Here is a 13932-nt window from a genome sequence, read left to right as displayed (position 1 = left end):
GCCGGCTTTGTACCCTCGAAAATAGGCAGGAGCACCAGTTTCCTTGAGAGAGCGCTCCAGGAGCGCTGTGGCCAACTCTCCACGCCTGGTGCCGATTCGGAGCCGTAGAAGTTAGTGGGAGGTTAGGACTCCCTGGAGCAGCGGTTCGGGCCCCTGCTCTATGCAGAGTGCGCGCCTAACACAGCTCAGCCCACGCGGCAGCAGCAAACAGTTTGGCGTGGCCGGGGCGTGGCCGAGGGGGCGGGACACGCCCCCTTTCCCAGTTCCCCTCCGTTTCCCACTCCCCATTGGTCGCCAGCGTGGCCAATGAGCGCTCGGATCGAGGTTCTACCCTGGGTCTGACTTGAAAGCTCCTGCCAAAACTTTGGGAGTTTTTAGAGAGGAGTTTTTTTCCCCCCCTCTCTATTTTTTTTTTTTTTTTTTTTCAAACTAACGGATTATTATTGTTGTTGTTTTAAATTTAGCTCTTAAGGCTTAGCTGTTTGGGTGTTTCTTTCGGTGCCCGATTCCCGTCTCCCCGGCTTCCCTGGCGTTCGTGCAACCGCGGCCCCCGCCCGCCTAGCCGCTCCAGCGCCCCTGGTTCGCCTTCCAGCCCGCGGGGAGCGCGGGCGCCGCGCCGCCTTTAAAGTGAGGCCAGGGGCCGAGGCTGTGGCCGGCCGGCCGAGATCCGGCCCTCGCCTCCTCCCTCCGTGGCGCTAGGGCTCCCTGGCCTGTCTGCAGTTCGGACGGAGACGAGTAAGCTGAGCGTCCCCTGCGGGGCTGCCGCCTCCTCCTGGACTTAGCGTTCCTCTCCCCGCGCACCCACCCATCCACCCGGCCGAGCCAGGCCGCGGCGGCCTCTCGGCGCACCCCGCCAGGATGTTCGCCGCCGGGCTGGCTCCCTTCTACGCGTCCAACTTCAGCCTCTGGTCGGCCGCCTACTGCTCCTCTGCCGGCCCCGGCGGCTGCTCCTTTCCTCTGGACCCCGCCGCCGTCAAGAAACCCTCCTTCTGCATCGCGGACATCCTGCACGCGGGTGTTGGGGAGCCCGGGGCGACCCCGGAGGGTCTGGCGGGGGCCTCGGCCGCTGCCCTCACCGCGCACTTGGGATCGGCTCACCCGCACGCCTCTTTCCAAGCCGCCGCCAGATCCCCGCTTCGACCCACCCCGGTGGTGGCGCCCTCCGAAGTCCCTGCTGGCTTCCCTCAGCGACTGTCCCCGCTCTCAGCCGCCTACCACCACCATCACCCACAGCAACAACAGCAGCAGCAACAACCGCAGCAGCAGCAGCCTCCGCCTCCACCCCGGGCTGGCGCCTTGCAGCCCCCGGCCTCCGGGTCGCGGGTGGTCCCTAACCCCCACCAGAGCGGCTCCGCCCCGGCCCCCTCCAGCAAGGACCTCAAGTTTGGAATAGACCGCATTTTGTCTGCAGAATTTGACCCCAAAGTCAAGGAAGGCAACACACTGAGAGGTAGGTCTTGGGAGAGAGGCTGCAGGCCTCTGATCAGGGAACTGACGCACTCGCCGATCCCTGGGGCCGTTTGGGATGCCTTTGAGTGTTTTTAGGATTAAGAACAAGTTGGTAAAATGAGGGAAAAGGAAATGAATTGTAAGGAGACTGTGAAGCATTAGGTTTGAAACTCACTTGCTCTACGTTAAAATAAAAACAAAAACACGAAGAATCCAGGGATGCTTTAAAAACACACAGTCACAGAATCAATATTCATAAAAATGGTTGGTGTAAATATTTGCTCAATGGACTATCATCTGTGTGTCTCTTTAATAACATATCTGGAGAGAGAACTACATTATTGGACAGGAAAAGCCCTTTTGGGGAACATTTTCGCTTCCTTTGGTCTGATTTCTGGTGCAATTCCACCCAAGGACTGTAGATGAACAATACTGACTGAACTCCCCAAGAGGAGAGAGCAGAGTGAGGGCTTCTTTGGGGGTGGGAGGGGACGGTTTAGTTCTATGGAATTCTTGGAAGACACCTGAAAGTGTCTTGTTTAGGCCTCTTTGCCAAAAGCCCTTCCCAGTTATACGCATGGATGTGGACCTACAGGGCACACACAGGAACATTTCGTGCACTGCCCTTTTGCCAGTGTCCGGAGAGAGGCGTCTTGGGGGCTGGAGACAGAGGTCTCTCACGACTTCGCTCCAGGAAAGCGGAATGGAGGGGGTGTTGGGCGACAGACAGAAACAAATCCCAGAGAGTGTGAGTGTGGGTCTGTGGAGGGATAACACCTCTTCTTTTCCCTTGTCCCCAGATCTCACGTCGCTGCTCACTGGCGGGCGGCCTGCGGGGGTGCATCTTCCTGGCCTGCAGCCCTCCGCCGGCCAGTTCTTCGCGTCTCTAGATCCCATTAACGAGGCCTCTGCCATCCTGAGTCCCTTAAGCTCAAACCCGAGAAATTCAGTTCAACATCAGTTTCAAGACACATTTCCAGGTACGGAAACCCTCCCGAGCGCCCGCCTCACGCTTAGGTCGACCGCCCACACATCTACTGGAGTTTCACATGCACGCCGCGGTTTAGCAATCCCGGAGTTGATGCGGGAGAGAAAGCGAAAGATTTCCCAGGAAGCTAGCTCAGTCTTTTGTAGCCTGGGGGATGGGGGAGCTTGGGGAGTCAAGAAAGTGTGTGGGGGGCCGGTGGGGTGATGGGGAAGGGGCTTTCCCTAGTCACTTCTCCCGACAGGGTGGTTTGAAAGTGCAGCAAGTGGTATTGCTTGTTAACATACACACATTTTGGAATGACCTCAAACACTTGCGCACCTGGGTGCGCAAGCGAGTGCACACACACACACGAGTAGAGAATCGAGGCTGTCATCTTTGGATCCTTTAGGCCCAAGGGTTATTTTCGCCCACTCTGAGAATAACCGATGGTCACGCATTCGGTTTATGTCTTTTCTTTGGAATTAACCGACGAAACCCCGGGCTTGTCCACTCCACACTCCCATTAGGCCTTCCGCCTATGGTCTTATGAGCCCTAAGTTTCCTCTTTAGGGAGGCCATTCCGTGCCTGCGTGAAAGAGCTTTCAGAGACGACTGTTCAGGCAAAACAATTTTAAGCATCGTGTGAGCCCCAGGCGCGCAGGCCGCGGACAGAGCACTAACTGGGCCCTCCTGTCTCTCTCCTGTTCCGGCTCCCCGCTGCTGGCAGGTCCCTATGCCGTGCTCACGAAGGACACGATGCCTCAGACGTACAAGAGAAAGCGCTCGTGGTCTCGGGCAGTCTTCTCTAACCTGCAGAGAAAAGGTTTGGAGAAAAGGTTTGAGATTCAGAAGTACGTGACCAAGCCAGACCGAAAGCAGCTGGCCGCGATGCTGGGTCTCACGGATGCGCAGGTAAGCCCGCACGGCCCCGACGCACAGCCCTTCGGTGGGGCAGCAGCTCGCGGCCTAGCCCCAAGGCCCCTCCGCCCGGCCTGACTCTCCTTTTGCGGTGGAAACACTAAATCTTGAATTTCACGAGACTTCGTGGACTTCTTAACTTGAGAGGGAGAGAGGAAGAGGGTGGGGGGAGAAGGGCACAAAGAATAGCCCACCCTAAAGATATATGTCACAAGCTGCCGCATGTTTATTTTGGCCAACAAGGGAAAGCCTGTTGCTGAGAAAGCAAATAGGCCGCAGGAGATAATAATTATGTACTCCAATGTGGCGCAGTTGGCCGTAGGGGGCAGTTTCAGAAGAGATAAAAATCCAAAGTCAAGAGATTGTTGTTGTTGTTGTTTCCCCTCCTCTTGTCCTCCCCTCCTCCTCCTCCTCCTTCTGCTGCTGCTGGATTGTGAAATCCCCAGTTGTGAGGAAGTGAAAACATCATTTCAAACGGAATTACTTAGCCCCAGTAGGGTGAGAAGTCCACTTGGAGCAGCCACAGTCAGTCCCCTTTTCTAACGGCCTGATGGGAGGGGGGCAGTGAGGAAGAGAAAGAAAAAAAAGATTTTCTTAGAGCGCCTAAGAACATTACACCAGGTTCTGCCTACTTGAGGTTTTTTTTTTTTTTTGGTTTGGTTTGTTTTTTAAAACAAATCTTCAAATAGTGAATCTCTTGTGCCTGAATTCAACTTTTTCCTTTTCTCAAGTTCAAGACCTGGATTTTTATTTTTAAATAAAAAATAAAGGTTTTGAAAACTTTATTTTCAAAACTTAAAACTATTTTAAGTTTTGAAAATAAAGAGTCACAGTTCTTCCATACCTCACAGCAGTGGCCCTTGCTTCCTGGGTGCTGAATATTCTGAACAGGGCAGACGCCAAAGGCATTTTTTCACAGCTCCCTTAGCCCACCCCCTTTCTGTCCTTCATTACACAACTCCCTTCCCCAGCACACACACTGGAAGAGCCCAGCCGTTTTCCACCAGCTGTGGATGTTATTTTTAAAAGGGAAGCTGGGACTTGTGTGAAAGCATTGGGTCCCCCAGGGGATTATATATTTATATAGATTCTCCGAACCATCCCTACCCCCTTCCTCCACTTTGCACAGGTTTAATGCCAGCGTTTTCTGAGCCCTCAGAAGAATTAGTTTATCCAGGCAGGGGCAGGATCCTTATCAGTCTCTGAGTACACACACACCAAGAAAATGCTCTTTTACTGAAGGTCCATTGGTGCCCCCATGCCACTGGGATTAACTCTTTGAATCCCCTTCCCCTTGTTTCTCAGGGTTCCTCCTTAAAAAGAAATACTTTTGTACTGACTTGCCTTCAGTAATGGCAGTAGAGGAGCAGCGGACTTAGCAAGGATTCTTAACAGTGGGCTACCAAACCCTTGAAATTGTGTGCAAAATCTTGGGTTTATGTGCATTTTTCTGGACCAGGGATCCATAGATTAATCAGATTCGTGGCAGGGGGTGGTCCTGGCTTATGTGGGGTTAAGAAGCATCGACTTAGAGTATTGGTGCCCCTAGTTTGAGGGCAAGGTGCAAGGACCCGCCTTTCCAACAAGCATCCAGGTGACTTCAGGCTACAGGTCGGAAGACCACATTTTGAGAAACGGTCCTAGCGGCTTCCCTAAACCAGGATCCCTGGTGGTCCCCGTGGTTTCCCTCGGCTGCCTCTGGGTCCCTGCTCCTAGCCCAGTACCTGGCCTGTGGTAGAGGTGCTGGGGACGATCAGTGATGTTTTCCCGCCTTTGGGAGAGGGTCTGGGATGCTCGAGAGTCGGATTGGAGCGAGCCTGCCTCTCATCTCCACGTCCCTTTTTGTCTCCCGGTGCGGCTCCGCGCGTCGCAGGTGAAAGTGTGGTTCCAGAACCGGCGGATGAAGTGGCGGCACTCCAAGGAGGCTCAGGCCCAGAAGGACAAAGACAAGGAGGCGGGCGAGAAGCCGTCGGGCGGAGCCCCGGCCCCCGACGGCGAGCCGGAGGAGCGGAGCCCTAGCCGCTCGGAGGGTGAGGCGGAGAGCGAGAGCAGCGACCCCGAGTCACTGGACATGGCCCCCAGCGACACGGAGCGGACTGAAGGGGCCGAGCGGTCTCTGCACCAAACGACGGTCATCAAGGCCTCAGCGGCCGGCGCCCTCCTGGCCGCCAGCAGCGGAGGCAGTGGCGGCGGCGGCGGCGGCGGCTTCAACTTCGGCGGCCTGAGTAGCGGCAGCACCACCAGCGCCGGGAGCTCCGGCAGTCACAGCAGCGGCGGCGCCTCAGAGCTGCTCCCCGCACCCCAGCCCTCCCTCAGCAGCGCTCCCAAAAGCCCTGAGCCCGTCCCGGCGCCCCTCGGCGGCCTCTAGACTGGACGAGATTGGAGGAGTCCTGCGTGCAGACCCCCAGCCTTCCAGTGTGGGCTGGATTCTGTGCCTACTCTCCAGTGGCGGCGGGGCCCCGGGGTTTGAGACGCGGCGGCGGAGTTTCGCTCATCGCCTCTCCGGGCCGGTGCAGCCCACCCGGCACAGAGCCGAGGCGAGTCTGAGTGCCCCCCGCCACCCACCCCAACCGCCACCGCCAGGCTCCCAGCGCCAGACGAACACTCCTGCCCGGATACAAGCAGCTCACACTGTGAAGCGTTGGACTAAACAGTTTTCCCCTCACTAGGGGTCACGGTGCAAAGACGTGATGCACTTAGGATACCACAAACTTGTAAATAAAATGTTTACTCTGGTTTGTAAAGGCCACTTGGCTTGCTGGGGCGAGGTGGTCCTTAGGGTCTGGGATCTCTGACCTGGACTTTAGCCCGAGGCACTGCGGGGTGCAGCCGCTGGAGGTGGGGGACTAGAGCTTGGGGGGGAGCATACTGCAACCCCGGAGCCACCTCTCTGCAGACTTGGGCAAAGGCTTAGAGGTTCCATTAGTCCATAGCCCACGCCAGCTGCCACGATCCATCGAGCGATCTATGCACCAGAGTATGTCCTGGGAGCCCTGTCGGCCATAGACTCTGTTAGGCCTGTCCCTCAGATGGCTTCACCAGGAGTGTGTGCACCAGCTTTCCACAGCAGCTGTAAGCAGAGTGTAAGCAGGGTTGATGGAGAAGAGGGTAGTGGGGGACAAGGTTAACCTCTCCAGCGCTGGTACTGGAGTCTAGAGAGGCAATTCCAGGGCAAACCCACCCCTTGCTTGTGGATGGAGTAGGGGGACTGGGCAGGTTCGCAGTGTCCAGAGAAAAGGACCACACACTATCTGCCAGTGGTTAGGGCTGGAAGACTGAGCCTGTGATGATTTTAAAGCTGCCAAAGTATTGCATGGCAGAATGGTGATTTGTTCAAGGTCACTTCCCTTGTCCCAGATTGAGGGGGAGCCCAAACCAGAACTTGGACCTTCTGGCTCATATTTGGTCAGTGAAGGGCCTGAAACACTGCACACCATCTGTACCTCCCCCATCAGCATGCACACACACACACACACACACACACACACACACACACGATCTTCCAATAGATGGGTCACTACAGGCGACCATCCGCAAGCTGAGGTGGAATGAAAGGCAGTTTTCCCCTCATACTGCAAATGGAATATAGCAAATCTATTTTTGCCTCCACGTAGCTTCTGGGATGGGCCATTCAATTTTTTCCTCTTTTTTTTTTTTTTTTTTTTGAAAACTTGAAGAGTCAAATCTCTCTCCAAGACAGCCACACCCCTTTCCCTCGAAACTACGAAATGTCTGGAGTTGGTAAAATGTTATTTCAGGAGAGTTTAGAACAAATAGGCCTTGTGGACAAAACCTGATCACCCCGGTCTTTGACACTGAGCTGGGGCAAAGGCATAGCCCTCTTACAGACCCACCATCCATCACAGGAAGCCAGTTGTCCCATGGGGCCCATTGGGAGGGAGAATGTTGCCCCTGAAGAGATGCCAGGACAGTGAACCTAGGATGCCCCTAGACCCAGCCCTGGTTGGAGCTCCAAGAGGCTCCCTGGTCTGGCTTAGCTGCCTCCCCCTTTTGACCCACTTGCTTGAGCACAAAGACTTCTGTTCTAGACTTATGGGCCCAAGGACACAGTGGAGCCCCCAGATTTAGCTCTCTTTGGCCTGGCTCGGCTGGTTACCTGGACAAGTCCCAGAGTGCAGCCCAGGGATGCAAGGCTGACCATTCCTTGCCTCAGTCAGCCACTCAGTACCCCCAGTGGAGCTGAGCTCCTGGAGGAATGTTCACAGTGGGGAGAGGGAACCGCTGGGGTGGTCTGGCCTAGGAAAGATAAGAGAAAGGTACAGCGCCCTGGAAGGGACCTCAAGGTAAATGAGGACATCATCCAGCTGTTATCCCTAAATGGGCCACTTGTTTTGGGGGGTGATGGCAGTCTCACCACTTGGCTGTGAGTCCCAACCCTAAGTTAGGTTGATTCCTTCACACTTTCAGGCACGGGCTCTGCTGCCTGAACTGTAGGATTGTCTCTGTGCCTCTATTTTGCCTTCAGTAGCCAGATTCATTTCTTCCTATTCCCGAAATACTGAAACCGGGACATCCCAGGAACGTTGAATTTTGAGGCACTTAAATGCAGTTCTGGCTGAGAAGGCGAGCTGAGGCGGGGGGAGGTGCTTTATGCACACCGCAGCCGCCCCGCCCCTCCCGAGGTCGGCGGGATGCTGCAGGCTCCCAAACCCCGCGCCGCGTTTCTTTGCCTGCGTCCCCAGCTTTTGAAACGCAAGGAAAACGTCGCCCAGGGACTGCAGTGGTGTGATTTCAGGTAGAATTCGTCCTCATCCTGGCCAGGTCCCAGCCAGACTAGAGGGCATGATGGAGCTGGGGGGCTGGGAAGAAAATGAGCCGGCAGCCGGAGTCGGGATGCTCGCAGGGCGGGGCGGAGGGTGGGGGAGAGTGTCGTAGGAGGCGCCCCCTCCCCAACCACCCCACCTCTCATTCCTGAGTATTTTGCACATGAAAATCTGGCGGCTCTCTACTCAAGAAGGGAGTATCATAAGTCCGGGAGAAGTTGAAGTTCGTTTTAAAGAAAAGCTGCCCTTTCGGAGGGTCTCTCTAGGCGGGCCGAGTAGCTGGATGGAAAACCCACATTTTGGGCCAGGCCGCCTCATCCTGGGACTGCTCGCTTGGCCCGGGATACGGGGTTTTTCCCAGTGGCGCTCGATGCTAACAAGAGTGGCCAGGGAGGCTAGAAATTGTTGAACTAAGACCGAGATTTCGCAGGCATGGAAGAGAAGGAAGAGAGCGCAAGGTCCGCGGACCCCAGGCCTGCCGAGACCCTCCAGGCTGGGGCGTGGCGTGAGCTGGTGCGCGCGTGCCCTGGAGCTGAGCCGAGACCCCTGCCCCTACCCGCGCGCCCCCCAGGCCTCGCCTTTTGCTCAAAGCAGTAATAACTCTTTGCCCAGAGCAGAGCCCCGCCTCGCCAGCCCCGGAGTCCTGGCGGCGCCAAGCCCTCCGAGCAAGGTTACCAAGGCGCAGCTCAGGGCGCGCAGAGAGCTGGCGACCTACGCGCGCCTCTCTGGGACGCGAAGAGGATCTGCTACGCCCTTCGACTGCACGCACGTGCGCACACACACACAACTTTTTTACACACGGAGGTCAAATACAAATGCACAGGCCCTCCGAGGCACACATAAACGTAGACGCAGACGAGCACGAGGGACCGTCTACGGGCTAGCTCAGGGCTTCGTGAGTAAACCACGCAAATCAAGTCCCGCGTTTTCCTCTAAATGGCCAAGTCAGGAGCCTCACACCGCCTTTCTCTGCCAGTGTGGGTGGGTGGAGCGCTTGTCTCTAGAAAAGTTTTCTTGCGCCAAGATTCGCCGACTAAGCACCTGAAAGCAGGCGCCGCGTTCCGCTGCGTTTGTCAGCCTCAGTCGAGGGTGGGCAGGACCGCGACACTGGGAGGTGTTGGGAGCGTGTAGCCTCGCCGTCCTGTCCCCACCGAGGTTAACACTGTCTGACCCTGCCTCACTTCAAGGGGAGTCTTGAAGCTGTGGCCCGCATACCCGACAAGGAGATCCCCCTGATCTCTCCCTCTTCCCCTCCTCCAGCTTGAATTTGCGTGTATGATGGGTGTGGGGGCAGTAGCTCCCGTTGTCACAAATCCTTGCGCACCTCAGAGGGTCCCAGTGGCTCTAGGATCTACCTTGCTCCCTTTAACTAGGGTCTACATTGGGGTTTGGCAAGGGTTCCAGTGCGCGGCCAGTTTGGGGCAGGTGAGCGCTGAGTGCTCGGCCTGCTGGTCGCTCCTGCTCTAGGTAGCAGAAGCCGAAGTTAGCTAACGGGAAGCTGACCCCGGGTTCTCCTGTAACCACAATCTCCGGGAACTGTGGGGTCCCCTGCAGTAGAGGATTTTCTACGGGCGTTTGAGTCTTGAGCTCTAGCTTGTTGAGCTTTAACCTGTTCCAGGATCTGACCCCACCGAAGACCTCAAACAGACTCTCGGAGTGCAGGATGTGCCTTGCGCGACTCTGAAGCAAGCAGTGGGGACAAGTCAGAGGCTGAGGTCCTCGCACCCTCCTCCGGTTTGAGCGCGCCCTAGATTCCCTCCACCTTCGTCTTTTCTTAAGAAGGAAGAGCGGGTAGAGGTGCTGAGAGCTCAGGCCTTCCCTTACGACGCAGTGATGTTACTTCAAGATGCCGGTTGCTGCTGCTGCTGCGACCCCATAGACGGCAGCCCACCAGGCTCCCCCGTCCCTGGGATCCTCCTGGCAAGAACACTGGAGTGGGTTGCCATTTCCTTCTCCAATGCATGAAAGATGCCCGAGAGGACCCTAAATGCTCAGGGCTCTCGAATCCCCTCCAGTTTAGTCTGGGGTGGAGTGGGGGTAAGAGGGTTGCACACTCCGTGGTCTTTGTGAAGATGTAACTACTAGGTTTTAAGCAGGACTTTAACAGCAGATGGTCGCGGGTGGGGTGGTGGGGGGAGATACACCACGGTTTAGTGTGCTCATATCTGGCCCACAGCCACACCTTCGAGGTTGCGGTGGGATTGGCCGGCGTGCCAAAGACCCGCATTCTCCGCGGCGGCTTCTTCTTGGAGTATCAAAACCTGCAGCGCCCCCTGGGATTCCCAACTACTCACACCGGGTGCACTTTGTAAGATAACAGTCTCCCATCCCACCCGGTTCTAACGGAGAACATACTCTGCGAGGCCAGCTGCAGCCCTCCGAGTTTAGAGAAGCCCTAGGCCCCTGGGTTCCTTAGCTGCCTTGCCCTCATTCACTTTGGGAACGAAGATGAAAAGTCCCCGCAGGTGCGATTACTTCATTTTAAAGGACGAGGCCACGAAGGTCAGGAGTCTTGACGTTTGCCCAGTTCCTCTAGAGAATGAATGCCAACTCTCGGTCTGGCCGTGGGGTTAGTGCTTCTTAAGGTGCCAAAGAAGAGGGGTCCTTCAAGAGCCGCAGGTCTGGGCTTCCCCGGGGATTGACACCCCTGCCCTTCAGCCTGCACCCCCTAGGTACAGGCTTAGCTTTGCTTATAGTGTCTAAGACCCCCAGCCGCGCCCTGTTCACAGAATACCTCCTCATCCTTGGTGCTTTTCCGCTTCCGTCGATCGTTGCTGATGGTTGGGATTCTGGGCAGCACAGGGTGCCAGGTCTGATGGTGGCTACCTAGCCACACCGACTCCTCTCTTCCCTGCTCTTGGACCTGGTCCCATCCGGGGCAGATAATTGATCATCCCTCTTTTGAGCACCACCTGAGGTGCACTCAGAGCTGGCAGCTGGGTGACCCCAATGAACACTTTCTGGGGATCCGGTATGGGAAGAGGCTGGCGGGTGGGGCACCAAGTCATGCGTGTCAAAAGGAGCACACATACCTGATCCCAAGCCCGAATAGGGGAAGCCAAACTAGCCCAAGGAACATCGATTCATTCACTAATAACTAACGGTGAGACTTTGGGAAATTAATCATTTGACTTTCAGTTTCCTCATCTGTACAGCAGGAAATGAAATTACCTGAGGAGATAATCGAAGTTACCTAACTTACAAGTCATTGACAATTAATTGCATTATCAAATGTGAAATGAGAATAGTGAGCGGCATCAAATCAACGCTCTAGGCTTAGATGTTATTATATTCATTTATTCGTTTACCCATTGCAGTATTTGAGGTCCTTGGAGGTATTTGCACAGTTGGGAAAAAATGCATGACCATCCCTACTTTCCAGAAAATTAAATGCACAGGCGGATCTTTAATGTGGTGCAGACACAGTGTCCCTGGGGAAATCCTTTAAGAAGCAGCCCAGAGTGTTTGGATGCGCTGCTAGATGACAGCAGGGGTTGCCTTGCAAGATGCCCACTGACACTTCTTCCTCTTGGTACTCCCAGCACTGTACTCTGTGCACACAGCAGGAGCCCCATAGGACTCTTGTGGGTGTGGTTGGGACTTTCCTTTGGGAGTTGGAAGGGAAAGAAGCTAGAATCTTCTGACACTTTGGCTTTAAAGGAAGTGTCAGGGGCCCAAGGAGGGAAAAATATGTGCCCGCTGCTAAGATCCTGTCAGGACACATGGAACTTCAGGAATTTTTTTTAATGTTCTTAACTGACTGCGTACAGGGAGGGTGTTCAAAACGGAAACCGGACATCAATTCTCCTTTTAAACAGGGAAAGGCACTTGAGCGCCTGGCTGGGCTCTGCTGCGCGGTTGGAGAAATTTTACAGCTATGGCAGAGCTTGGCACAGGGAAGGCTCCTCAGAAAGTGTTTATTGAATAAACGAATAACACAATTACTGCTGCCCTTGTGATTATTTGTAGACTCAGTAGATCCTATACAATGTGATCGCCTCCTTAGCACTGTGAACACAGGAGAAAGCTAAGAACAAAGTACGGAGTTACCGAGCGGTGACCCCGGGAGGAGTGGACTTGGAAGCCCTCAATCATCTGGCTGAGTATACACACAAGGGTCCGCGATACTAAGGCCGTCACAGAGCAGCGAGAAAACGAATTCACGAGCAGGGCTCAACACAGCTGTTAGCTCCAGGTCATCCCGGCAGTTGCGCATAGATGGACACCGTTGGCCGCATCTCGTAAGTTGAATGACTCGTCCACAGTCATGTTGCTAGCGGTCGGCAGAAGGATCAAAACTAAAGCCATCGAGGCTTTCTGTGATTCCTTCGGACCCCACTCGGGCCTCGCGGCGCAGGGCGCTGGGGCTTACGGGAGCATCTCTGGGATCAAGGAAAGGTAGTGCAGAGCCAGAAAGACGGGGTGATGAGCTGACTTCAGTGAATCTGCACCTCTCCCTCTGCTGGGAAGCAGCGTTGGCTATGTGGTGGGATTCCGGAGCTACCCTCACGACCCCCTTACTCGCGTCGGATGATTTTCGGGTCAGTGAATTTCAGCCTCACTTTGATTAGTCAGGGCTGTTTATTTGTATTTGTCAGAATCGGGGTGAAGAGTGCACACCGCATAGTTCCTAACACGTGATGGGAGCTCAAGAAGTGAGCAGATGAAGAAATGAACGAGCAAATAAACTAATGCGTGAATAAGACTGCGCCTCTAGCCATCCCCACAGGCAAGGGTCACTGCATCCAGCTATTTTCTGGATCCCTCCATGGAGAGAATCACAGGCCGTGCACGCCGTCCAAGGCAGTGTCCACGAGGCGCCCCGAGGCCAATCTTCCACCTTCCCCCTCCCCCGCCCCCTCCGCAAGCAGATCCCGCTCAAAGCCTCAGGCTTCCGGGAGTCACCTGACTCCGCCCCGTTCACCACTCTTTTGGGTCTAGTGGAGGGTCCCGAGTCCTCTGTCTTCTTGGATACTCAACCCGCCGGCCAAGCCCCGAGGCCAAGGTCAGGGCCCTCAGGCCTCGAAGTCGCCTAGGTTGGTCCAGACATCTGCCCCGCGCGGGTGGGCAGCGCCGGGGAGCTCGTCCTTGTAAGGCTTCCTCCGGGTTCTCCGCAGCGAAGTAAACCAGTCTCCTGGACCCTGCCTCCCTCAGAGTCCCCGCTGCCAGTGCTAGCTTCTGTCCTGCACGCCAAGAGCGCAGTTTTGTGGTTGAACAAATGGGATGAAAAGCTAGGGTAGAAAAAGGAGTCAAATACACAGTTTAAAAATTCAATGAAGAGTATGATTTAAGCTTTCCCATTTCCTTCGGATTAACACTCCCTTATCCTCCTCTGCTCTTTGGACATCCCCACCCTTTCCCATTTTTTTTCCCCCTCTCCTCTCCCTGTGCTCCGACCTTCCGTTGTTCCTGAGATGGTTCAAGGCTCCACTCAGGACCTGAAAGGGAGCTGGGCCATGCTGGCTTGGTTCTGGGGCCATTATGGGGGACAAGGTGAGCGGCAGGGTATGTGGCATTACAGGAGCGATATGCCTGCATAGGTGGTGGCTCCAGCCTCGTCTATGAACCAAAATATAACGAAAGACAGTGATTTTCATCATGATTTTAAAAAAGGAATGGGTTCCTAAAAACAAAATAAAAGACCCTCAAGGGTGACTTCCTTCACAGAGGCATTGTTTAGGAACCGAGGACGATGTGCCTGCGACCTACGGGCCGTCCGTAGCCTCCTGGTCATCCATCATCGCCCGCGCCTGCGATGTGAGCCCTAACTACGTGCTGGGCGGGTTCTGGTTTAGGGACTGGCGCCCGCGCAGG

General features: G+C 55.3%; 1 protein-coding gene across 1 annotated transcript; it reads left to right on the top strand.

Moving 5' to 3' along the window:
- Positions 1–334: 334 nt before the first annotated feature.
- HLX (H2.0 like homeobox) lies at positions 335–6078 on the top strand. The gene is made up of 4 exons (XM_086342711.1): positions 335–1450; positions 2250–2429; positions 3144–3328; positions 5208–6078. The coding sequence occupies exons 1-4, from the start codon at positions 859–861 to the stop codon at positions 5700–5702; spliced, it is 1452 nt and encodes a 483-aa protein (XP_086198837.1). The 5' UTR covers positions 335–858; the 3' UTR covers positions 5703–6078.
- Positions 6079–13932: the final 7854 nt, after the last annotated feature.

The sequence above is a fragment of the Bos grunniens genome, chromosome 16 (genome assembly GCF_055505025.1).
Source record: "Bos grunniens cultivar Pamir isolate PY7600 chromosome 16, Bosgru_T2T1.0, whole genome shotgun sequence".
Taxonomy (NCBI): Eukaryota; Metazoa; Chordata; class Mammalia; order Artiodactyla; family Bovidae; genus Bos; species Bos grunniens.
Note: the sequence above shows the minus strand (reverse complement) of the source record. Positions and strands in the feature narration are given on the sequence as shown.

Bases quoted from the DNA above. Each gene is read 5' to 3' on its own strand.
- HLX (XM_086342711.1), top strand. From the start codon at position 859: ATGTTCGCCGCCGGGCTGGCTCCCTTCTACGCGTCCAACTTCAGCCTC. The intron at 1,451-2,249 runs GTAGGTCTTGGG...CCTTGTCCCCAG, and splicing joins GGAAGGCAACACACTGAGAG to ATCTCACGTCGCTGCTCACT. The intron at 2,430-3,143 runs GTACGGAAACCC...CGCTGCTGGCAG, and splicing joins GTTTCAAGACACATTTCCAG to GTCCCTATGCCGTGCTCACG.